Raw genomic sequence first — 26,776 nt, 5'->3', positions numbered from 1 at the left:
AGTAGAAAAAATATAGATATAAAGAAATGATTAAAAAAAAAAAAAAGAAAAAAAGAAACGAATCTGACTAGTATCCATGAGGTTGTGGTTTGATCCCTGGCGTCACTTGGTAGGATCTGGCGTTGCCATGAGCTGTGACGTAGGTCACAGATGCAGCTTGGATCCCACATTGCCTTGGCTGTAGGCTGGCAGCTGTAGCTCTGATTTGACCACCTAGCCTGGGAACTTGCATATGCTGCGGGTGTGGGCCTAAAAAGAAAAAAAAAAAAATTAGTATTACTCTATTGATAGATAATAGTTTATCATGATTTTCTGTCATACTTTTTCTTTCAAGAATTACTTTTGACAGTTGCATTGTTTTATAATAATATATCCTTTTTAAAATTCCATGTTTTAATATATTTCACCAGTAGTTTCAAACCAAATTTACTTATTTTTTTAATTTTTAAAAGTTTAAAACGATCTTGAAGGAAGATGATATTTTTTCTGAGTTTTTATTTATTTATTTATTTGCTTTTTAGGGCTGCATCTGCGGCATATGGCATTTCCCAGGCTAGGGGTCAAATCCGAGCTACAACTGCCAGCCTATACCACAGCCACAACAACTCGGGGTCTGAGCTGCATCTGCAACCTACACCACACAGCTCATGGCAATGCTGGATCCCCGACCCACTGAGTGAGGCCAGGGATCAAATCTTCATCCTCATGGATACTAGTTGGATTTGTTTCCTCTGTATCACAACAGGAACCTCCTGAGTAGTTTTTAAAATGAAGTAAATCTGTAAATTCTTAGGTATCAGAGATTAAAAATATTTATATTGCCTTCACAAATGACGTAGAGTTTAGCTGCATGTAGCATTCTTGGGATAAATGTGTCCTTTCAAAATTCAGTTGATAGGACTCTTTTCTAGATAAGTCTCTGGCTAAGCTGATCTTATACTTTTTTTTTTCCTTACAGCGTTGTGTTAGGCCACTTTCTCTCTTCATTCACTATTTTAAATTCAAATGTTCATCTAGTACAAGTCTAGGTGTTGGCCATGTTCACTGGATAAACCATTTTCATTTTCATCCTCAGTTCATTCTTCAGCTTGGGACAGATTATATTCGTTTCCTTGCTTGTGTCCTCATTTTTACCTGTTTGAATTTTGTTTACAATGTTAATTTTTAACACTCGCTATTTACCAATTTGACCCCTGTTGTCTTTCCTCAGCCAGCATTCTCATAAAAGCTTTTTAAAAGGAAAGAAAATTTCTTTCTGTAGTTTAGGAGATCTTAGTTTTACTTCCACATATTTTGTCTGTGTATGTGTGATTTTCAGTTCTACAACTTACTGTTTTATTTTTTTATTGTCATAAGGACACTTCATGTGAGATTTACCCCGTTTAATATATTTTTCAGTGAACAATAAATTATTGTTAATTGCTGTTTACTAACAGATGAAAATCTGGTCATTACAAGTTTAGTTACTTTTAACTTTTTGTAAACATCTTTATAGGGATATCATTAATATTATGCAATTTATTTTTTTTGTCTTTCTTTTTAGGGCCGCATCCATGGCATATGGAGGTTCCCAGGCTAGGGGTCAAATCGGAGCTATAGTCTCTGGCCCACACCAGAGCCACAGCAACGTGGGATCTGAGCCGCGTGTCTGCAACTTACACCACAGCTCACAGCAATGCCGGATCCTTAGCCCACTGAGTAAGGCCAGGGATCAAACCCAAAACCTCACGGTTCCTAGTCGGATTAGTTAACCACTGAGCCACAACAGGAACTCCGATAAAGAATTCTCAGTTTTGACGAGGTTTAATTTATCTATTTTTTTTCCTTTTATTGCCTGTGCTTTGGATATTATAGTTAAGAATCAGTTTTCAAATCAAAGCCATAATGATTTACTTCTAAGTTTTCTTCTATGGTTTTTATAGTTTTACCTTTTATATTTAGGTCTTTGATCCATTTTGAATTAGTTTTTGTATATGGTGTGAGGTAGGGGTCCAAATTTATTCTGAATATAGATACCCTGTTGTGGTAACATTTGTTTAAGAGACTGTATTTTTTCTCTGTAGAATGGTCTTGGCACCTTTGTTGAAAATCAGTTGACACAAAGTGTATTAGTTTATTTCTGGACTCTCAATTTGATTCCAATGGTCTATAAGTCTGTCCTTATGGTGTACCATATGCTCTTGATTATAGTACCTTTATTGTATGTTTTAAAGCAGGAAGTGTGAGTCTTGCAAACTTATGTTTCTTTTTTAAGATGCTTTGGTTATTTGTGGATGCTTGCAATTTCACATGAGTTTTAACATCAGATTTCCCATTTCTGTATGATCGTGGGATTTTGAAAGAAATTGCATTGAATCTGTAGATTTTTGGGGGGAGTATTGCTATCTTAATAATACTAAGTCTTCCAGTCCATAAACTTGAGATCTCTTTCCATTTATTTATATTTTCTTTAATTCATCAAGATTTTGTAGTTTCCAGTGTACCAATCTTGCATCTCCTTGGTTAAATTTATTCCTAAGTATTTTATTCTTGGTGATTCATTGTAACAGAAATTGTTTTTTGGAACTTCATTCTTATAATGTTCATTGCAAGTGCACAGATACACAAATGACTTTTGTATATTGATTTTTGTATCCTGCTCCCTTGCTGAACTCATTCATTATCTAGAATAGCATTTTAGTAAGTTCTTTAGGATTTTCTATATCCAAGATCATATTCTCTTTGACTAGAGATAGTTTTACCCCTTCCTTTTTGATATGGTTACCTTTGTTTCTTTCTAGCCCTCACTAAGACCACCAGTGCTATGTTGAATGGAAGTGATGAGAGCTGTTTTCCTTGTCTTGCTCCTGATCTTAAGGGGAAGCATTCATTCTTTCACCAATAAGTTTGATGTTACTGTGGTTTTTTAATACATGCCTTTTTTCAGGTTGAGGAGATTCCTTTCCATTCCTAGTTTATCGAGTGTGTTTGTCACAAAAGGGCATTGCTTTTTTTTTTAACCATTTATCATCACATTCATTTTAATTTCAATATCTTACCTAAAAATAATTGCGTAAATTGTGTGAAGTCTAATTATTTCTTATCAGATCTCTTACTTATTAGAGATACTTCATATTTTTAAAAATTGATTTTGATTCTAAAACAAATGCTTCCTAAATTTTTCTTTTATGTCTTCCAGTAGCTATTTAACCAACTATAACCAATGCTCTTCCTTTGTATCTTAAACACTGTGGTTCCCCTTTAAAAAATATTCATACTGACTCTTTCTTTCTCTCTATACATTTGAGCAAGGAGAAGTCTATTTTTCAGTGTCCAAGGTCTTGAATGTTTTGCTTTCCATGTTTCATGCCAGTGGACACCTCCATTGGTGTTGATCTAGAAGGGAATTACAGCATAAAGCCCTTGTCAAGGTTGGATGTCTAGCACTCCCTCATTTTCTGTGCCTCAGGGCTGAGGAGGTGTATTCTGCTTCTGATGATGGACTGTTGGACTATAGAGAATGGTATTTACCTCTGAAGACTTTGGGAAGTCCTGTCCTACTGCTGTCAAAGCCCAGGATGCAGAGCCCTTTGACCCTTGCTGTGCTATTCCTGAGTCTAAATGGGGTCCGAGCATGGAGGCAGCCTGAGACCTGACAAGTGCAGATTCAAGGGTAAAATGAATGGCTTTGGTGTACAATATCCCCCTCCCTCCCCCAAAACCCCCCCAAAACAGAAAAGATTTTTTTCAAAGGGGAGATTAGGAATGGGTTGACTGGTCCTCTCATCAACAAAGGCCTGAATGTCTGATATGAGGCCATGAACTATTTATCAGTGTTTCCTGTGCACAAGGCACTTTTCTAAGTGCCTCACACATATTAGTTATATAGTCCTTACAACTGCTCTGTTACATTTTATGGATCATGCACTGAGGCACAGAAATGATAAATAACCTTCCAAAGTCACGCAGCTACTGAGTGGTGAGGTCAGCATTAAACCTTCAGCCTGACTCTCACCCCTTGACCCTGCCAGCAACATTTCCTTCTTTACTTGTTCTTGTTTGGCTTCTCTGCCCCGGGGCACATCTGAGCTCCAGGAGATGATAGATACATTCTCCTTAGGGTCTGACTGGTTCTGAATCACAGTCCTTGTTCCCTCTGCTGTTGGAATTTTGCATCGCTTTGGGTGTTTTTGTGAGGACTTCAATGAGGAAAGTGATTCCAGCCTCATGAGGAGCTATGATCTTAACTCAGAAGTCCTCGTGGAATTCTTTGCATATAAACTTGATCTTAATGATGGTGCTTATTTTACAGATGAGAAAATCAAAGCCCAGAACGATTAGGCAACCTCCCCCAAGACATAGAACTAGTGATGGCCAAGCAGGAGAGAACTCATTCTTACCTGGTTTGTTCCCCACTAGGTTTTGCCAGGTAAACTGTCCAAGAAACTGCTGGAATAAAAATGCAGCTGTCTTTCCTAATCTGCTCCCAAAGGTTCATCCATCCTCGAAAGCCACAGGCAAAATTTAGCTTGATATTATTTAGGTTGCTTGATTTCTTCTTACACTGGAAAATGGAAAACAGACCCTTAAGTGGGATTTTTCTCGAATTAGACTGTGTGACAAATGTCTTCTTGAGCTCTTTTATTTGACATCCTATTAATTTTTTAAAACTCCCATTGTTTTGTTCCTGGCAAATGTGTTATGCTTCAGGTGTGAGACAAATGTACATGCAGAGGGAGACTTCTTCCATAAGATACTGAGGTTACTTAAAAACACCAGGGTATCCACCTTGTCATAAATATATCTGGTGTATTGAATTGATAGAGGCTTCTGGTTTAGCCTCTTAGCAAAACATGTGATAAATTGTTGAAGGTGTGACTTTAATGATGCTCTGGACATCTCCCGACATAGAGAGAAGTGTTGCTATTGTTGGGGGGAGCCAGCCTCTTGGCATGTGTGTTACAGAAGCTCAGAGGCCATCCTCCCTGGGTTGGGCTGTCCTTGATTACACATGACCAAAATCTCTTAGCAAACAGGACAGGAAGCCTGTTTATATCCCTGCTAACACTGCTTATGGTAAACACCAGCCATTTTGACTTTAGCCCTTTAATCAAAATCCTCTGAATTGGTTTTTCGAAGTCAGGCTCTTGTGGCAGAACCAAGTAGGAGAAGAAAGAATGGAATAATTGGAGGCTGCTGTCTTTTCACTTCCCACATAAAATTATTTGAAGAGACAGGCCAGAACTTTAAACAGGAGATATCAAGAAAAGTTGTAATTTGAATGTCGGTTGTCCTGACTTTTTGGGGCATTTGCTTAAAAGGACTCTCCCCCCTTCTCCTCCCAGACATACTTCAATGACAACATCCTTACCCTGATACGGACCTTGGTGACCGGAGGAGCCACACCGGAGCTGGAGGCTCTGATTGCCGAGGAGAATGCGCTGCGCGGGGGCTACAGCACCCCCCAGACGCTGGCCAATCGGGACCGCTGCCGCGTGGCCCAGTTAGCACTGCTGGATGGGCCCTTTGCGGACCTGGGGGTAAGTTCCCCGGGTGGAGGGCCCCAGAGCCCGCTGTTTGGGAAGAGCCAGATCTGAATGTGTCCGGCAGTGATAAGCTAGGCCTCTGCCTTTGTTGCTTTCTGCAGGAAAAGAGCTGTAAGAGGTGATGTTTATGGTTTACTGTGTAACAGGCACTGTGCTTTACAAGTGATCATTCATTTAAATTCCCACGGTGACCCTCTGACTTAGCTTCTCTTATCAGACACTTGAAGGAAACCAGGCTCAGAGAGACTGAGGGTTGGCCCTGTCAGGAATATGCACTAGGGATCTTCCAGAGCCTGTGATTGCACTCCCTCCCCTCAGGGACCTGCTGCCACAGGATGGGAGGCATCTGGTGGTTCCAGATGCAGCCAAGGCTGGGAACACCTTCTACAGGTCTTAGCATGGCTCACAGCTTCTTAGCCCAGGCTACACATGAATAGGTCTGCCACAGTGCCTGAACCAGCCTGGTGCCTGCAACCCAAAGGGAGGCTTTTGTGGCCCCTGAAGCAGGGAGGGCGTGGGGGAGAGTGATTGGGTCCAGCCTCAGAATTAATAGTCCAGGAGGAAATTTAAAAACCACCGATGGCTATGGTCAGCCCCCAGGATTCTGGGCATGACCCCAGCAGTGGTGGTTTTTGCCACACCATAGAACACCATAATCAGGTGCACCTAGATCCACTGACCAAACAAACAGCAACTTGAATGTCTCTGAATTCCAGACCTAGGTTTCCTAATTCTGAGGCTAGACCCAGTCACTCTCCCCAACACCCTCTGTGATGCAGAGGCGACCCACACCTCCCTTTGGCTTTTTAAAAGTCCCTCTCTATGGCTAGTGACTCTTTTTATCTTTCATTTGCGTACTGATAGCACCTTAAAATTAAGGATAAAGCCTTGAAAGCCTGGTAAGATCTGGCTCTGTTTGTGTTCTCTAATGTGATGCCCACGTGGAATTATCAGCAACATGGAGGACACATGCAGTCACTCTATTCCCAATAAAGGCCGCCTTCGTCGCCCTTCCTATAATAATGGCCACCTGAAGCTCCCTGACTGCAGGAAGCCAGTGTTTCCAAGTGAATGAGTTTGCTTTCACATCCAGCATCAGGCCCCAGCCCCTTGGAAGGTGATTGTGAGCTGATTAGAACTGTGAATCCCAGTTATTCAGCCTGCAGACCTCCAGCTCCTGGGGAAACACATTCCCTTCCACCCTTGCCATCTCTGAGGTCTGCAAATTGTGCTTTTCACACAGTCCTTACCTGAAAGAGTCTGTCGCCATAGTACCTGGTGGGGTCTTTTCTCTTGGCAGTGATTTTAATTATCACTCAAGCAGTTTTGACAACACGGTCAGAGCACAGTGATTACAGCTGAGCTGGGGCTAAACATAATCACCATTTTGCAGACCTGGTTCCTTCTCGGTTGAACAGACGTCTGAGACCTTCAAGCTCACACCATCCCTTAAAGTGAGGGAGAGGTACCATCTCCTTCCAAATGGAAAAATAGAGAAAACCAGGGGAAAACTCATTATAGCTGATCCTGAAAAATCAATAGTATCGGGGTGTATGCTGTAAACCATGCTAACTTCTTCAGCCAGAATTCCTTGGCACAGACCCTCCAACTCAGGAGACACCCAAACAAGCTTTCACGAAAAAGGCCCTTTTCCCCTGGGACCTCTACATTCAGGCACATAAAAATGATTTTGTTTCTCTCTGTTCCTTTGTTGTCTCCCAGGATGGTGGTTGTTATGGTGATCTGTTCTGCAAAGCTCTGAAAACGTATAATATGCTTTGTTTTGGAATTTACCGGCTGAGAGATGCTCACCTCAGCACGCCCAGCCAGTGCACAAAGAGGTGAGTATGTTTCCACTCTGCTCTCCCACCCCCAGGGCAGAGACAAAAATGCTTGCTCCTGTTCCCCACGGTGAGGGCAAAGGTCTACATGCCAGCTCTCGACATGCAAATTACTTTGCCCACATGAACTCCAACCCCGGGTTTGGTGGTTATGGGAAGCTTTTTTTCCTTAATTACTAACAGCAGATATAAAGACACTGTGGGAAGAATTCAAGTTTTATAGGACAGTTCCATCACCTAATTACAAAAGTCTGAAGGTAAGCATATCCTCCAAACTCCCACTACTGGGATAATTCTGTTGGTAGCCATGTAGAAATCTTTCCTATTGCTAGTATTTATGGTAAATGATTCCTTAGCACCTAGATTTTTATTTAATGCAATTTTCAATTGACTCACACTTTTTTTTACTTTTATATATTTATTGTAAAGAAAACTGTAGATTATTTCCTGAAGCAGAAAAAAATAACAGTGCTAGTTATAATATACATTAAAGTAACGCCATAGCTGCCTAAAATTAAAAGTACATACTAGGGCTGCCAGAATCAGTGTGTTTGTATAATATATTCTAGGAAACAATGCCATAGAGATAAGTGTTTCTTAGACCTTCTTGCATATTAAAATTACTAGAGGTGCTTTTAAAAAGTACTCTGACTACTCTGATTTAACTGGTATAGAATGAAAATATGTAGTTTTAATGCCCTTAGATTACAGTATGGAGCCAGAGTTGAACATAACTGCTGTAGACCAGTGTGTTCTCAAAGTCAGGTGAGCATGAGAATCATCTATAAAGCCTGTTAAAACACAAACTGCTGGACCCCATGCCCAAAGTGTCTGACTCAGTATGTCTGAGGTGGGTGGAGTTGCTTAAGAATTTGCATTTTAATTAAAAAAAGACATGTATAGCAGAGAGACCTATATTCAATATCTTGTAATACCTATAGTGGAAAAGAATCTGAAAAAGAATACACACACACACACACACACACACATACACACAGGTATATAAGTGAATCACTTGGTCGTACTTCGGAAACTAATACAACATTGTAAATCAACTACACTTTGATGCAAAAAAAGAATTTGCATTTTGAAGAAGATCCCCAGTACTGCTGATGTGTCTGGCCTGAGGACTGCACTGTCAAACTCTGCTACTAGAAGTATGTTCCAGTTATGTTTGGTGTTGGAGAAAAACATGATCAAATTGAGGAGAACGATGGAAGCCCGAGAGACACGTACACAGGGACATGTTTTATATTCTTCCATTTAATGAAATCCTCCACCAGAGTCGATTTTTAAGAGGTGAAGTGGGAGGAAGGACTAAGATTTGGCTAGAGCACAGTAAATAAAGAACCTGTGAGGTATGTCTGGGATTGTCAGAATGTTCTAGAATGAGTGATGCAGTGCAATCCGGGAAACCTCCTGCGTGCCCTCTGGCTACTCCAAATCAGAAGGGAACTTGACATTGTCCTGAAAGGGGTGCACGGACCACGGGAAACACCTTTGGGTTCTCCCACAACTGGCACTCATTCAGCATCTCTGCCAGGGCCCGGTGGCTGGATTCCTCTGTCAAGCTAAACAGAGGAAGATGTTGTTGCACTTGGAAGATAATGTTTGAGGCCTTGGACCAGCTGGAAGTCCATCTTGCAGATCCTCTGCTAGACCGGGTTTGGCTCAGAGAGGGGAACCTTCCATCGAGCTGTCCTCATTCTGTGACCTCTTTGCTCTCCCCATCCAGGTATGTCATCACCAACCCCCCGTACGAGTTTGAGCTCGTGCCGACGGACCTGATCTTCTGCTTAATGCAGTTTGACCACAACGCCGGCCAGTCCCGGGCCAGCCTCTCCCATTCCTCCCACTCGTCCCAGTCCTCCAGCAAGAAGAGCTCCTCTGTTCACTCTATCCCATCCACAGCCAACCGGCAGAACCGGCCCAAGTCCCGGGAGTCCCGCGACAAACAGAAGTACGTGCAGGAAGAGCGGCTCTGATATGTGTATCCACTGCCTCCGTGTGTGAAACTGTATCTGCCACTCATTTCCCCAGTGGGTGTTTCCAACAGTAACTTTCCCATTTTCCCCTGTAGCCCCCCCCGCCCTTTTTTACACATATTTGCATATGTATGATAGTGTGCATGTGGTTGTCATTTTTATTTCACCACCATAAAACCCTTGAGCACAATAGCAAATAAGCAGACGGACCAAAAGTTATTTATGATGCTAGGGGAAAAATAACCCAAAGGCCTGCTCCAGACATAAATAGCTCACTGCAGGAAGGAGTTCACAGGTTAGAAGGGAGCGCTTGTGATCTATGTCAGTTATGCAAAGCAAGTTCAGTTAATGTAGAAGAAAAGTTTATTCTGATTTACCAGGATTATCAGGGTGCTTTGGGTTTTGATTTTGTTGTTGTTTTCCTTTCTTTCTTTCCCTTGTTTGTTTATATATATAGATAGATATATATATATCTATCTATATATATATCTATATGAATGCACACAATAACATATACACACTTTTTTTTGAAACAAGAAACCCAAAAGCAATGAAAACATATCAATTGTTTCCACTCTCTGGGCTGACGCATTTGAAAGGCTTTTGCCATTTGTGTAGAATATTATTAAGTATCTGCTTGTTAGAGAACATTTTTTTTTTCTTTCTTTTTTTTTTTTTTTTTAGTTACTCACCAAGGCCTTTGGTCCCAGAGCTAGCTTCCTTTGGGAGCTCATAGGAACATTGCTACTCTTACTATGGAGGAAACAGTAGTATTCCATTTGTGGACGTATCAAATTCTATCATTGAATTTAAGTGAAAAGAGGTTTGATTGCATATTAAATTGTTATTCTGTCTCCTTATGCTGCCATATGAATAGCTATTTTTTTTCTCTCACTTTTGACATTTGGGATGAAAAGCCATATGTATCATAAATATCAGATGTAAGTCATTAAAAACTGCCTTCCTGGGACTTTTACATCTTTTAAAAGGTGAATTACTTACCTTATGTACAGAATAAATAATGCTCAGGAAAGAGCAAGTATTTTTCCATGCATTCTCAGGGGACCTTTTTACTCCCCTTTGTTTGATTAGCTGGGGCCCCCGTGCCAGGGGGAAGCAAAGGCTGGGGCCGTGGTAGAGAGAGTGGAAGATAAACCCAGCGGCAGATCATGCTTTCCTAGGGGCCGACACATTAAATAAATGAGAATGCAGGAGGATCAAGCCACAGTTGACTCAACAAAGACAAAAGCCAGCTACCACCTTCAACTGCTGGCACAGCTGCATGAAGCTGGTTGTCCCAAAGCCAGAAGCTGGCGGGAAAAATTCCTCATCCTCAGCTTCTTATATGTAGCCAATCCTTTGAGGCAAGAGAGTGACAGCAATAGAGAACTACCCCTTGTCATTATCAGATGGGAGAGAAGAAGCGTGCAAGTGAGCCAAACACATTTTAGTGTAATTATTTTTTCTTTCATTTTCTTTCTTTCTTTCTTTCTTTCTTTCTTTCTTTCTTTCTTTCTTTCTTTCTTTCTTTCTTTCTTTCTGCAATTAGCAAGCATGAGCAGAAAGGTAGAAACATATCCTTTTTTCAATATACAGTTGTCAGATATTTTATGCATGCAAATCATGCTTTTGGCAGTGCAGTAGTTCTTAAAAGTCGGCCAACTCCACCATAACCAAATTCTTGTATGGATAGACTAGCCCTGGGCTGCTATATACATATTTGAAATGTTTGCTTGAAAACAAATTCCATCATACACACTAGGGGTGGAGGGGAGGAGAAAAATGTCACAGCTCTACCATCTCTAAAAAGGTGTTTTTATGGTGAATGTTTTGGGTTTAGATTTTGGATCCCCTGTCCCCCCCCAAGCATGATAGTTTTGGAGATTTGCTTGCTGTGTGAATTGACAAGCACTTTTACTGACAAAATGGTGAGGCTCAGTCAGAACCTCCGCCTCCCCACCAAAGACAGGGCAGTTCAGTGTTCAAATCAGTATTGGGGTGGGGAATAATTGTGTACCTGTATATGAAAATGCCCTATGAGTGGAAGATTTTTTTCAAATTATTTTTTGTCCCTATCTATATTGATTTATATATTACATATCACCATCTTTTTATATATAAAGATGCACATATAGACCTATATGTGTGTATATATACACACACACTCATATCCCCTAGTGTTGGATCATGAAGAGCTCTTCATGCATTCTTTGCAAAGGAGGTTATAAAGTTATGCCCTCAGAACATTTATAACTATAAGAATGTGCCAGTTAAAGTGCTCAACAGGAAATATGACAGTTTAAAAGCATTGTAAAACTCACATAGCTTACTTCTCTCTCTAAAGTGCAACAAGGATGAATAGAATGGGCCAAGGTATGACAATTAATGGTTCTGCATGACCTAGCCACTGCTGGGGGTTTCCTTCTATAACGTTGTCCTTGTGAAAACTTTGTGAAATTAAAAAAAAAAAAAGGAGTTACAAATTTTATTCTGTTATTGGTTTGTTTATTTTTATTTATATTGTTCTGTTTGTGGTTTTATTTATTTTGTTTTGCTTTTTCTTTTTTCCCCTCCCCATCTCCCCTCCTCTTCCCTCCCTTCTTCTCCTTCCTTCACTTTCTAAATTGCTCAGCGCAATGAGGCTGTGCTGCTGCTACCGCTAGATCCCGTAGAGTTTGTTTTTGGTGTTCCTGGGTTTGGGGTTGGGTTATCTGGCGGGAACTTCTCTCCATCTGGCTTGCCTTTCGATCTGCACGTGGCCTCCCTGCCCACTTTGGTACCTTGCTCCAAGTTCAAAAGCATTTTCCCATCAAGAAATCCAGCTTCCTTCACTCCCTCCCATTACCACCCACCCCCCAACCCGGTCCCCCATCAGTCTGTCCACATCTCTGTGTTTATCTTGGCAAGACCGACTAAATCAAGTGATGATGCCAGGTGATATACTTTTCCAGAAAACATTTGCAGCTATTCCATTTGGCAAACCTGCTTCTTGGTGAATAGTTTACCCTCCTTTCGATTTAAACCAGGAGGGTTATTAATGGCAAAAAGCATTGGTCTCCTTTACATTTGATCAGTATGACCCTCAAATTAAAACTGTCAACTCAGTAGCCCACACCCAGTTATCTGGGGGCTGATGAGTCAGTCTGGATTTTACACAGGTCTCTTCTGCCACCTGCCTTTCAGACATTTGTGAAATCCCAACCAGAGATTGGGCAGATAGAAGTAAATCCAAAATGCATTTTATATACAATCTGTTAGCAGCTCTGATGAGACGATCTTGTGATGGGAATGGAGTGGTAACAGGCTGTGACTTGAAATGAAATTTGGGGGCTTTTCCCTGGATTTCAAGGCACACAATTGAGAGTTGATTGTACTTGGCTAATGATATGTTCAGTGATGAAAAAGGTATCAGTATTCTGTTTTTTTCTGAGCCCAAACTACTGTATTGTTCTTTCCTCAATTGAATGAAGAATCTCTTCCATATTTTTCCATGTGACCTCAAATTTCTCATCCTTTGTTCAGATTTTTTTAGGAAGGAAGGAGACATACAAGGTTTTCATATTATGTCTCTCTTCTTGCCCCTCCCCACCAAAAATAAATAAATAAATAAATAAACAGGAAGGTCAGGGTAGAAAGTGAAAGAGTGGTTGGAAGAGTATATGCACTTAAAAAGAAGAAAAGCTAGAGAATCAATTATTTGTACCATTCCAAAAGAGAAGCAATTTGTAAGCCATTCATTGCCTTAAGCTTTGAAAGGGGGTGAACCTTAAGTAAGTGGGTAGACCAGGAGGCTTAGTGAAACCCTCTCAGCCTCAGCACTATGATCATGACATCAGCATCCCTAATGACTGCTACCCAGGGTCCTTTCCTACCCAGTTCAGCTAAAGTGAAAGTTAAACCCTTATAGTTAGATTTCTACCACTCTTGGGAGAGGTTTAAAATTCTATTATGAATGTTATAGGTTTGACCCAGAACCTTACTTGCAATGGGGGCTCTCGATAGATATTTTTGAAGTATATTGAACTTCAAACATTGTTATACCTTTAATCATTTGATAAATAATCTTCACCTCCTTGGCTTATCTTTAAAAAAATTCAAGGCATGCCTGTAGGTGCTTCATGATGCTGCCATGCTGTTGGCACTTTCTCAAGCTGAGTTCACAGCTTCTGAGAAAGTGGAACAGCCCTGTAAGTTCAATGAGTGGAGAGACTGACTATGCCTCCTGACAGCATCGTCATGATCCCAGATGACCAGAAAAACCTTTTGACTGGCTCTTCTTCAGCATGGGAAAAGCTCAAAGGTGTCTGCATCCCAATAGAGACAATTAAGTCAACCTTCCATGTTCCTATAGCAACGGGTTCCGGAAGGAGAAAGGAGAGTGCAGAAACTTCAGGACCAGTGGAAGTTAAGACAGGGTAAAAAAAAAAATCAGTGTCTCAGTCAGCTTCTTTCAGCTCATCCCTGCTTTTGTCATAACATGATGAAGTAGCTATGGGCGCCTGTCACTAACCTGGTAGACCAACTGCCCCCTGGAGGTTGCACATTCATCACAGAGGGAGGTGAGATGGATGGTCCCCTGCCACTTGAAAGGGAAGAGTGAAAAGTCTGCCCTCAGGGTGTCAACTGGACTGAACCACAAAAGAGGGTTGGGAGGGGGGCAGTTGCTCTGCCCAGACAATGGCAGCATCAGCCTTAGCATTAAAAGGGGCAAATAGAGTCATAGAGGACAACTGCCAAGAAGCAAGACAGTTTTTAGAAATAAAAACTTCCCTGGTTCTGGTAGAAAGCATTTTCAGTCCTATGAAATAGCCATATTTCATAGGAGAGGAATGGAGGCAGTATGCTTGGTGAGGTCCACTGGGGCCTTGGACTTTTCCGGGCAGAAGGCGAAGGCCAGACTAGCTCTCAGAAGTGTGAGATGTGAGACCACACAGCATTGCCTTTGAAGGCATGAGCTCTATGTTAGGTCTTACTGTTCTCAACTGTTCTCTCTATCCAGATGGACCCCTTCACTTTTAAGCTCTTTCTAAACCTCAGCGTGTGGTCCAGCAAGAAAAGGCCCAATTATTCCAAGTTCCTGTGCTGTATCATCCTCTTCTCTTTCATGCTCTCTTCTATGAGTAGTTAAGTGAAAAGGCTAAATCCCACAGCACTGACAATGCCCAGAGCCAGCAAAGAGACTGTTTTCACAGTGCAGCCTGTTGATCTGTTTCTGGGTACCCACGTAGATATGTTAGCCCAGGTCTTGAAGCTTTCCCCACCATAGCCCACTCCTCTGGGATTTCTCATAGCTGGAGGAAGTCTTGACCCTTACTCTAGACCCTTGAATGCCAGTGATGAAAATAGCAATGGAAGACACAGATGGCTTGCAGGTAGGGTAGGGCACCTATTAAATGAAAGCCAATATTTCAGAGACACAACTACCACTATAGGGTGCCCCCCTTCCTCTCCTCGCCTTCCTAAGGACGTCTACCCAATCCAACTCTTATATATCATCTCTGCTGCCACAATTCTCCTTCTTCTGACCAGCACTCGGTTCTCCACCCCCAGAGTTATTTGCAACATCACCTATATCTTTATGCCATCCTTTAGTACTGAGAGGACTGATATTAATGCTGACCTTATACTAAAAGCTAACACACACCTGGTGTTTACTGTAAGCCAGACCCTCTTCTAAGCACTTTACATGTATTAACTCATTCCAATCTCAGGATTACCTCAAATGTAGATTCTGTTAGTATTTCCATTGGAAAGATGCAGCCAAGGGACAGGTTTCTTCAGAGTCACCTGGGCAGGAAAGACTTTAAAACTAAGGTCTGTGAATTTTGCTACTATGCTAATGCCCCATGCTATTACTAATAATAGTAATAGTCTTAACAGGTCACATTGACTTACCATGTGGGTAATGCTTCATGGGCACCAGCCCCTTTCATCCAAAAAACAGTAGGGGGCTGTTGTTAGCTCCATTTCATAGAAGAGAAACTGGAGCTAACATAAATTATGTAACAACCCGGTCAGGACCATGCAACTAGGATGTAAGAGAGCCAGATCCCTTTGGCCTTAATTTCTGCCCTATGACATCTCTGGTTGCAGTTGACAGCTCAGAGCATGGCTGGTCTTGATAGGGGACACCTCCCAATGACAGTGTCACTTCTTTTACCAGCATCTCTCTGCAGTTAACTTCTGAGTTTTATCTTGTTCTACTAGCCCACTTGCCACAGACTGTGAAATGCCGCTCCTTCCCCAACTTTGGGCACATCACACATTACTCACAGTGATGACACTGTGCCATCTTTGAGAAGCTTATTAACAAATGGATTTTTTTTCCCCTTTGGCAGTGAGGAGACCCTCAAAACCAGATCCACTGTCTGACTCATCCCAGGGATGAAAATAAAGCCTACAGAAATCTTCCTGGCTCCTGCAAGGAGGCAGGGAGCAAGACCAATTCAGGGATTTGGACTGACCCTGGGCCACCTCAGCACTCATGTGAATTCCTTCCCTGAGGATTCTTAGTAATGGCCAATTCTATAGGCACCCAGCGGTGCAGTTCCTTCTTTGGAAGTTAAGATTCAGAAAAACAGTGTCATTGTCATATCAAAACTCTCTTTACTGGAGCAGAATGACTGGCAATCATTAAAGCAAGGTTTTTCTGAAGCTCCCTTGGAGAAATGCTTCATAAAATACCATTTCCCCAGATATTTTAGTAAAATGCTCAGAGCACTCATATTTTTCCATTCCTCCATCATCCTATCTAACCAAGTCTCCAACAACACATATATTTATATCTTACAAGTCACCTGAATTAAAAAGCCTGTTTCTCAGGCATGGCGAAAAACCTCAACCTACCACCAGGATACACTTCAATACGACACCTTCGTGTATTGTATTAAAACACAGAGAATGGCCAAAACACAGGGATGACTCTGCTTTGATTATTTTTATGGCAAGAAATTTAAGAGGAAAGACAGAAGGAAGCTTAAATGGGGGAATAATGCTTTCTTTCTTACAGACAGAAGAAAGAAATTGATATTCTCTCTGCTGTGAAAGGTCAAAATGCCAACTTTGAATTGAACTGTAAAGACTAAATTCTGAACAATTATTCTCTGTAGCAGTTGTAAAAATTTCAGCAAATTGCAGCTGTCTTAGGTCTTTCACGCAAAAGACCTACTCGTTTCCATCAGCAGAGTTCACTCTCCCTTCCAACCTAGCATGTCCGACCCAGCTCTAAATTCCTTTGCAAAACCAGTCCACAGAATGACACCGCCAAAACCAAGGGCGGCTCAGGCAAACACCACAGACACTGGGTTCAGCTCTTCTGGAAATCATCTTTCCGCATAAACCACTGGAAAAAGTCGTAGTTTGAAATTGTTTCAGCGGCCTGGCAATGCTTTTAAAACATGATAACCATCACACTTTACTCTTCTCTGAAAGGTTAGTTTAATCGTAGATCACAAAAAAATTGGTTTCCACAAATGCATAATGGTTCATCTATGTCACACTTGAACTAAATGGTTTTTTAAATGGAGCTGAAATTATTTTGATGTGTACACAGTCCCGGATTTCTATACAACCTTTTTTAACCAGCCCATCAGGAACCTTGCCTCTAAAGCCTCATTAATAATTCAGATGTGCTGATGACTTTAAAAGATCTATGGAATTGAAGCTTAGGAAAAAAAAAAAAAAACTCTGCTTGACAAAAAGATAAATGAATGTAGAAAGAAGCTGTAGGAGTCTGGCAAGCTGTAGATCATCTCAGAACAGATTGTAACTTTATCATTCTGTCAGGGGGAATAATTTAAAGCACTTAATCAGTTAGCTTCACTGTGAGGATGTAGCATTATGAATTCCTATCGTCCAATCTGTTCAAATCAAAGTGAACTTAATTATAATAGGTGAGAGAGCCCGTGCAGGAAAGAGGGGGTGGGAGATTGATCCAAGAGGCAGGAAGTTTCCTGGGGGGTAAACCGAGCTGTTGAACAAAGGGTAGTGAGTGAGCTTTCACCAAGGCTGATCCCAGCTCCAATTCAAGTGTCTACACTGGGGGCTCAGGGCGCTGGACACAGCAAGAGGTAGCATGGACCAAGGAGAGATAAGTGGAATGGTCATGAGCTAATCATAGATGTTGGATTTATAAGTCATTAGCCAAACAAGGACACACACACACGCACACACACAAGGTCCTCTCTCAAGATCAAGCCAGGCGAGCGATTTTTGTAAGCATATCAATCCAGGACCACTGGCAATGCAGTTATGAAGTATTCTGAGAGGCAGAAAAAGGGGCTGGAGAAGCTATTGTCCCTATGAGTGGGTAACTTTTCTCTTTTCTCTTTGCTTTTCCTAAGCCACTAAAATGAGGCATATGATTCTCAAGTTAGAATGAGCTGTTTGCCCAGCTCCTTTGTATCTATCCACATGGCTGACTTCCCAGAAAATTCCAGTCCTAGAAAGAGGCGGGGATGATGGCAGGGTCTTGCAAAATAGCACTAAACTGCTAAGAGGATGCTAGGCCATTTCCATCCTCACCTCTGACTCAGCATGCTCTCTCTGCCATCTCTGGATTTAGGGTGGAAATGAAATGCCAAGACTCCATCAAGCTCCCTTGCTGACAGCTGGGGTTATTGGAGTCAGTCAAGATAGTGCCACCAGAAATTCTTTTCATAACTTTATACCAAGGCAGAGTTTTCTTTCTTGAAATAAAAGCCATCTCAAAATCCTCCTACACCATCAGTTGCTATTCTGATTTTTCACTCTCACTGGCCAACAAAGATCTGCGGGGTTACTATAAGATCCCCAAAACACGCTGCAAAGGAAAGAGACAAGTGGTAGAGTTGAGATATACCTTTAAGTATGCTTGTACACACAAAGCCCAGTAAAGGCTGGGAGGAGGAGAGCCAGCATAAGATTCTAGATCACCCAGTCTGCAGCAAGTACAATATCCCTCAGTTTCCACTCAAATCAGTGGATGCACAAATCTTTCGGTGCAATGCCCAGACCTAGCATTTGTTTTATCTGTCATCTTCTCACCACCAAAGCTTTTCAGTCCACCAAAGGAACCCCAGAGAACACTGCCAGAGTTTACCTTTCAACTCCTCTTTACTCTATGAAGTCTACCCCTGGTGCCTCCAAGTCCCCATAGCCCATTGGTTCATCACTTGCTATAGGCAGTAGAGGTATGTTTCAGGTTCTGGGGTTCTCCTTACACTGCTGTGACTCTCTTAGCAATTATTCACTGTCAGCTTCTCTCGATTACCTTTTTTGCATTTTTCAATGAACTTTCCAAAGTCTTTACCTTAGGACTAATCAAGCTTTTCATTTCTCCTTCTTGTTCTCTATCCATTTTGCCCTTAGCAGAAAAGAAATGGTTTACAGATGAACCGGATAATGCCTATCCCAGAAACATTCAAATCAAGCCCATGAGTACCCACATGGCTAACCAGATCAACCAATATAAATCCACAAGCAGCTTGATTCCACCAATCAGAGAAGTTGAAGATGAATGTTGACTCCCAGGAGACCAGGACTATTTTTTTAAAGCCTGACAAACTTCATAAATGGTGATGTGACTTTTCTTCCTCTTACATGCTGAATCACTGGTGGAAACGTTAGGCGAAGCAAGAATTGCAAGAAAAATAAAGTAGACAGATCTTTCTTTTTGTCTGCCTTGAATATTGCTTCCATGTATTTTGGAAAAGAAAATGATTTCATTTATAAATGAACATACTAAAATAGTCATGTATAGCCTCTAGCATTTTAAATTATTTTTATTTATTAGAAAGAAAATATATTTTTTCTTTTTTTTTTTTCATTGTCAAATATCTTCCCTATATCTAACAATGCAAAATCAAAATGAGTAAGTGGCCAGACTCCTTAATGCATATTTATCTTCTTTCTCTCTTTTTCTTTGAGGAGAATGATGGTCACCACCACAGTTAATCGTAATCAAGGGAAATGGATTATTTAAGCAATTTTAAAATGGTCCAATAATGTAAACATGTATTTTAATAAATTAAAAAAAAAGAAGACAAAAGGGGGCAGGTGAATTTCCTGGATGGGTGTGTATTTTGGCTGCATTGACACCAGCTCTTAATAAATGGAAATGTATTTATTTTCACAGTTGAAAGTCATATTTTTGTGGTTTTAGTTTTTATCCTGTATTTCTCATCCCTTTGTTCATATATTTAAAGGGAAGACCTTCTTGCAGCTTTTCTACAAATGCCAGATCAGGTTTACCCTGCCAACTAACAATACCAGAAATGTGAGCGTGCCTGAAACATGGAAGTTGAGGACCAGATATACACAAGACATTTCTGTTTGTTGTTCCGATGGTGGGGATTCCTACATGCTGCTATGCTTCTCACTTCCTATCTCCAAACCAACCAAACAAGTCATTTCAACTTTGGAAAGGTCTGATGTCGACCAGACCCACTCCCCAAGCCTAGGGCTGTTAACCTGCAAGTTTGTAAACACCAATGAATAGTTTTAATTGCTGATAGGATATGATAACATATTCATTCTATTCACTGAGTTTTTGTGTAAAAGCCAGAAAACTTCCATGATCGAGGAAACGATTTTAGCCCAGATCTTAATTTTGCAGGCTTTCCTTTAGTTGCTGGGACAAAATACACAGCAACATAAAAAAATAATCAGAAAAGGACAGTAATGACTGCTCTTAATACTGACTGTTAGAAAAGGCCTTTGAAAATTACCAGCAATGAAATCAAATGTATTGGTCACTTCAAACTGTGGTCAAAAAGATTTTTCTAGCCATCCTACACAATCCCGGTGTCTCCAAGCTCTGCTGTTGCTTGCATGCTCAGTGTAATGTCTTCCCAGCAACTGTTCCGTTCCAAATGACTTTCAACTTCAAAATTATCAATTTTTGATAGAATCATCAGGGTCTCTGGAGAAGCATGGATGTGACAGTGTTTTTTTTTTTTCTCAAAAATGTAAACTGTGGACACTTGAAGAAACTAAACTAACCAAAATGTCCCCCAAAGTCCCATGCTATCTATTCCATTAGGCCATGACCCTGTGGTACCTAGTATGTTAGTGCAAATCAGATCAGAGCCAAGCAATGAAATCACCATGAAAACATATGTCCACCAAGTACTCCAATTACCAACATAGGCAAAGTGAGCTACCACCTCTGCCCAGTCCTTGCAGAGCCAATATAGTCGTGTTTCCACCTTGTAGGTGCTGTCCTGAAGTGACTTGTCAGACCGTGGTTACCCTGTCGTCACATTCTGTAGAATTAGTTCTATAAAAGTATTGTGAATATAATGTACGTCCAATCGGATTGTTGAAAAACTACTTATAACCAATCACTAGTCTATTCAGCAGACTCAGATAACGTCAGCAGTCTATATTCAGGCTTATAAACATTTCTTGGTTTCCAACAGAAGTGCAGTGGGTTTGTGGTGGCGCGAATCCCTTGCTAAGATTATACAGCTTTCCTGAAAGCTAGGCCTTCTTCTACATGATGATTTTGCATTGGGTCACCTTAGTACATTCTTAATACATCCATCCACGCTCTTCTTTCCTTCATGAACCCTGGTGGATTCCCGATAACTTGGTAACCATTTCTGAATTTGTCATACTATTTGGTCTCCTCTGGCAGGCAGGGGTGGCCCCCACCTAAATGCTTTTCCATTAGAAGACATTAGGCCACAATTCCTCATGCCTGCTGCCCTCTCTGCCCCATCTCTCCACACCAAGGCAGACTGGAAACAGAAGTACAAACCCCATGCCCATTATGGCTAATATTTTAATTTAAACTTAAAAAAAATGGTTAAGATAGTCTCCTATAGCAAAGGGCTCACCTCAATACAAAGTAAAACAATATAAAACAAACAAACAAAATCTCCAACCATTTGCCAGGAATTCATTTTCTTGTAAGGTAGAGCAAAGTCATGCTGTTTTGCCTTTGTAATAATGAATTGTTTGGGGCTGGCTAGAAAATAAAATCAGGCATTTTTTAAAGGAAGTATATAAAATGACTGTTTGGTAGCTCTTTTGGCAAAAACTGGTACCTGGTAAATGGAAAGTGAAATGAAAAGAGAAACAGGATCGTGAGATGATATAAGGGCTTAAGAGAAAGCAAGAGCTTCCTGATTTGTTTCTATTTGTTGACCTCTCCGATCCTGGGGGAATCTTCCCTTCACCCTATTCTGACAGCCACTTCTTTCTGGCTGCATTCAGCACAGACCAATGACGTTATCATTGGTAATCATTGGTACAGTCCCTGTTATAGGCTCTGATGTCGCATCCCAATTTAGGATTCCAGAAAATCCATTTTCCTAAATTCATAACTTTTGGATGCTTTGGGAATCAGACTCACCAACAGACCATTTAAAAAGCAGAAATAACGTCCTCAGAAAAGCATCACCATTATATTTCTCATTAGGAAAACTTTTGCTGTTATCTGAGCAATTATATATTTTAAAATATCCCCTTGAACCAATATAAGATACTTTAAATAAAAGTGATTATGACTAAGGAACGTTAGAGAGCATCCAGAAGCTCTTTCCTTCCAAAGACTGAGACATCTTATGATGTATTTTGTACAGCATTTAATGGAGGACTCAAAATAAACAGGGAATTAGAACAGTTTGGTTAGGGTTGGGAAGGGGGAAAATGAAGAAAACACAAGAACACTGGGGATAGTTTCATGTCAAAAAGTGAGAATCCAACTTTCCTACTTATGGCTTAATATGAGGGTTCACAAGCCACACATGCAAATAACTAGCTTTGAAAATGTTCTTTAAACTCTGCGCAATGACCTCATCTGTAAATGAAAGTGATTCATCTAGATGACTATAAGGTCCCCCTCAGATCCAAGAGGACGTGATCTAAGTTAAAAGTGGGAACATTGAAACACGCCAAGCCCCTGGAGACAATCTTGTCCTGTGTTAGAATAATGGTCCTCCTTGCAGCATCAGCCAAGCAGTACTCCTGACGTTAGTGCTTTTTATGCTCTGGGCACAGGGTAGTTCAATTCACGCCTCTGTTTTACATTTTGGAGTCTCCTTGAGTTCAGAATGCAAATTTCAAAATTCAAATGCACCTGAATCGTGTTAATCAGATTTTTCAGTGTGTTCCTAGGGTTTTCTTTTCAGTCTCATCCCTGCCTGCTTTTTTCCCCCCCTTTTTTTTTTAATTGGTTCCAGGCTCAATGTCCATCCATCCCTTTATCTCTAACCTGTATCTCCTAATTCTAATATATGGTTAGATGTTCCCAGTCCCTGGATTCCTGCAGTTTTCCTCATTCCTACTTCCACATGTAGATCTGTAGGAAGTTACCAGTCTTCATTCTCACTTCATTTCCTGTCTTCTCTTTATTTGATTTTTTTTTCTTTTTTCTTTTTCTTTTTCTTTTTTGGCTGCTCCGAGTCATGCGGAGTTCTTGGGCCAGTGATCAGATTGGAGCTTCAGTTGTGACTCATGTTGCATGCTGGATCCTTAAGCCATTGTGTGCAGGACTGGGGACTGAACCTGCATCCTAGTGCCGCAGAGAAGCTGCCAATCCCATTGTGCAGCAGTGGGAACTCCGATTTTTTTCTTTCATTAGTACACCAACTCTTTCTTTGCTACTCACATTCATTTGTCTAACACTGATCAGTCATTTTTCTTTGTCAAAGAGAATCTCAGTAAAAAAGAAGGAAGGGACAAAAAGAAGAAAGGAAGTAGAAAGAAAAAAATAAGAATGTCAAACTAATTGACTGGGACATGAGTCATCTTACTTATAGAAGATGAAGAAATCCATTCAAATTGGACATGGAGTTCCAGTGAGGAATCTGTCCCCTTTCTATTCTGTCTCTATTGTCTGTTATCTATTCTGTTCCTATATGCAGCTTTTAGAATGGTGGTAAAATCACCAACTATTGTGGCTTTTGAAAGGACCTTCACTAATTATCTCTTGATTCATGCTCTTTAAAGAGCAAAAGGAACTGAGAATTCACGTATAATTTACCTGGGAAATTACCTTTCTGTCCCTCCTCTACTAACCTCTTATTCCCCAAGGACATTTTTTCCTATGTGGTGGAGATTATTCAACATTTAAATCCCTTGATTATTTGAGGAAGTCAGTGGCCCTTTGGATTTATTTATGAGAGAGTAGTAATTAGAAACTACTTCTAGTTTGTTCTAGTGTAGCTCTATCAGTTAAGTAAAACCTGTTCTGTTTGTTTGTTGACCATGCAATGTCAGTTATGAATATTTTCAAAATTGCCATAAGACCATTCAGAGAATACTTTTATCCATAATTTCATCTCCCAAGGAACTCCACAGCCTGACTTGCCATATCTTGCTTGGAACATGTACAGAGAGAAAGGAGCCTCTGTGCCCAAAGGCAGCAGTCCTTTAGCCCTGCAACAGTTGAAGATGCCATAATATCACAGCTCCACATGGTTAGACTCAGGAAGAAACTGTGTGTTAGACCATCTGTACCAACCTTTCCTTTTGGCCTTGGTTTTTAGCATAAAGATGGGCCATAGACTTCTACATCTAAAGATAAGCCAAACTCTGGACATATATCAAGATGCTAACAAGAAAGAACACAAATAAAGGATTAAACAGCATTTTCAAGTGCTGTCAGCCAGGGGCGTGAACATAATGTCAAGGGTTAGTGCTTTGGGTTGAAAGGAAAAAGGCATTGCGTTGGATTCTAATGGACTGGGAAGAATGTAGAGGAATAATGCTTGATGGGCTTTGGCAGTATTTCTATGACATAAACGACTGGAGAAATGTGGAGTGTGAGGGTTTTCCAGGGAAAGGAGGCTTCATGGGCCATGACTATTGCTAGGAATGTAATTTCAATATGTAGACCACTGTGTTTATGGTGACAAGTGCATGTAGAGGAGCAGAGGGAAACTAAGATGAAACCTCAGAGAAGGAGCTGCAAAGTAAATTGTCTTAAGGGTCAAGCTAAAAGGTTGAGGCTTGATTTAGAAAGTCATAGAAAGTCATTAGATGTTTTTAAACAGAGTGATAAACACCGATATCTATGCATTTTCAGGTTGAAAGTTTGGGGATGTAACTTCTTCCTGGAGGTCATTAGGAGAGCTGAACATTTTCTTCAAGAGCATGGAGTTCTCAAGGGTGCACACTCCAAGTCAAAAACTCAGCCTGTGAAGCACCTACTTTGCTCAAAGAACTCTTATAGGTCCTAAGAGTAGGTGAAGCTTACTTAGTTGGAGTTGTAGGGGCTGGTTTGTGGGCTGGGTGATGGGGCAATGGCTGTGGTTCTGGAAAATGTTCTTTGTGATAGGAACACTTAATCTGGACCTCAAGGGGAGAATCCTATGGAGGAATAGGAAAGAATGTGGGCAGCTACCAGAGAATGCAGGCAGCTGAGAACTATTGAATTTATTCAAAGTGGAATAAGCTGAGGGCTATCCATAAGAGAAGGCCTTCTGGGCAAAAGGAGTTGGGAGAGTGGAGCTGTGGAGAGGACTGTAGCAAGCCCTGAGGATTTGGAAGTCAGACTCACAGAGGTAGGTGAACAGTGGGGGTATGGTGAGTTCTGTGAAGGGGGAAGGATAGGTGTGGACGGTTTTTTGAAGGCCAAAGAGCTTTGGAGTTACAAATGTGTTTTTAAGGACTCAAAGCAACAAAATAAGTAGATCCTCCTGGGAAAGGAGATCTAGGGTACTCCAGAAACAGGAAAATGGGAACCAGAGAGGGAAGTTTTACAAAAGAGAGGATGGATTCTCTCTTGAGGTTGGAAATGAAGGGTCTTGCAGATGGTGGTTCAGAAGTAAAAGGACTCTCCCAAAGAAGGTAGGGACTCAGCTTGTTTGTCTTTATCCCCAGAGCCCATCAGGAGCCTGGCTCTGTGGGCAGTTGGTTGGTCGTTCTGTGTTACTCTGGATGCCGCGGGCGGTGGAGGTGGGACAGAAAGTCTAGGTCACTTGAACTCTTCCTGGAGAAAAGCTCAAAAGAAAGGGACTTTGAGGTGCGTCTTGAACCTCCCTGTTCCTGTCACTCCATTGTTCCTTACGTCCGCACTGGCAGCTTTGGTTTCAGCATTCTTAAAAACAAGTGCATTAACCACTTTGCTTTGGTGGCTTTTCTGGACGGTAGCATGAGGAGAGAGGGTTGCTTGGCTCCGTGAAAAACAACCTTAATTTCTAGGTAGATTTTATTTATTTATTTATTTATTTATTTATGTATTTATTTATTTTTGGCTGCCAGATCCTTAGCCCGCTGCATCACACAGGAACTTCCTCTAGGTAGATTTTAAATTTAAAAAGGCTTCCTTTGCTCTGTTTTCTTCCCTTGAGAACTTCTGTGTTTCTTTGCCTCCACCTTGCTATTCAGCAGAACAGGGATGGAAGTGACACAAGAGCTTTCCAGTGTGCCTGCCTTAGGCAGCATGCCTGGCCCCGCTGTTCAGAATCTTAGATGGAAATGTACACACAGCATTGCTGCACGTCTGCCAGGGCAGACCAGAGCGTCCCTCACGTGGGACTCAGGGTCAGTGTGAGAAAGCAGCCAGCAGGGAGGGAAGCCCTGACAACAAGGGTGACAGAGCCCCACTCCCACACTAAACCAGAGCCCCCACTGCCCTAGAGGGGCCTGCTCCGCTCCTTCCCCTCCCTTCCTTCCGCTGAGTACAGCCTGACACACAATCGACTAGAACTGCAACTTTTCAAACATAAACCAAGGTCTGCCTGGAAATCCTAATTAAAAAATGTTCCATTCCCAGGTGGCATGGTTACATCCTGCCTAAAACTTCTGGCCCCCATCCCACCACTTAGATGCTGAAAAGAAATCTTCCCCCACTTAACACCAAAACCTGCACTCAACATTTCTTCAGGGGACAAAGAAAAAAAAAGCATGCTCACACAGAGGTCAGCCTATGGGTTCATTAAGGAAAAAGAGCGTGGCTTATTCATCTGTCTTTCAAATGTTTGATTGTTGGCATTATGATTATGATTAATAACTATGACCTAACCGGATTGGAGGAGAGACTAAATGCTGGTGCTTTGAAATGATCTACTCAACTCTGTCATCTGTAACAACCAGTGATAACTCTCTTGTCTTGTAAAAAGGGTTTGTACATAACTTGTACATGGTTTCATTTTGTATTTTTCGCAGATTAAAAATTTATGTATTTGTGTTCTAAAACAGCGAGTGCTCCTCGTGTCTCTGTAGCCCCCACATGTGCCGGGGGTGGGGGTGGGGGTGTAGAGTCCCTGAGTGCCCCTCAGGCTGCTGTGGATCTCTGGTGACGGCAAAGTCGTAGACTGATAGGAGTCTTGGGCTTGCACTTCCATTGCCTTTCTAGCCCTGAGGGCAAACAGAGCCCTTCATCTCTCAGGAGACTATCAGCAGGTGCCAGCCCAAGACTTCAGTGGGTGGTGGGGGAGGCAGAGGGCTGCTGTCATTAGATGAGGTGTCTGGGAATCCCCCAAGGGTCACCCCA

At 41.4% G+C, this 26,776-nt stretch overlaps 1 protein-coding gene across 50 annotated transcripts in view; it reads left to right on the top strand.

Moving 5' to 3' along the window:
- The window catches only part of KCNMA1 (potassium calcium-activated channel subfamily M alpha 1), a 760,956-nt gene extending 734,478 nt beyond the window's left edge, over positions 1 to 26,478 (top strand). For 9 of the 50 annotated variants that reach the window (XM_021072146.1, XM_021072135.1, XM_021072167.1 and 6 more), the window contains 5 exons: positions 5,325 to 5,519; positions 7,248 to 7,366; positions 9,102 to 9,326; positions 11,696 to 11,724; positions 18,700 to 26,478. In XM_021072146.1, coding sequence (XP_020927805.1) covers positions 5,325 to 5,519; positions 7,248 to 7,366; positions 9,102 to 9,326; positions 11,696 to 11,724; positions 18,700 to 18,854 — 723 coding nt within the window. In that variant the 3' untranslated portion in view covers positions 18,855 to 26,478. 50 annotated transcript variants of the gene reach the window in all.

This window comes from Sus scrofa, chromosome 14, assembly GCF_000003025.6.
Source record: "Sus scrofa isolate TJ Tabasco breed Duroc chromosome 14, Sscrofa11.1, whole genome shotgun sequence".
Taxonomy (NCBI): domain Eukaryota; kingdom Metazoa; phylum Chordata; class Mammalia; order Artiodactyla; family Suidae; genus Sus; species Sus scrofa.
This window is presented reverse-complemented; position numbering and strand designations above follow the sequence as displayed.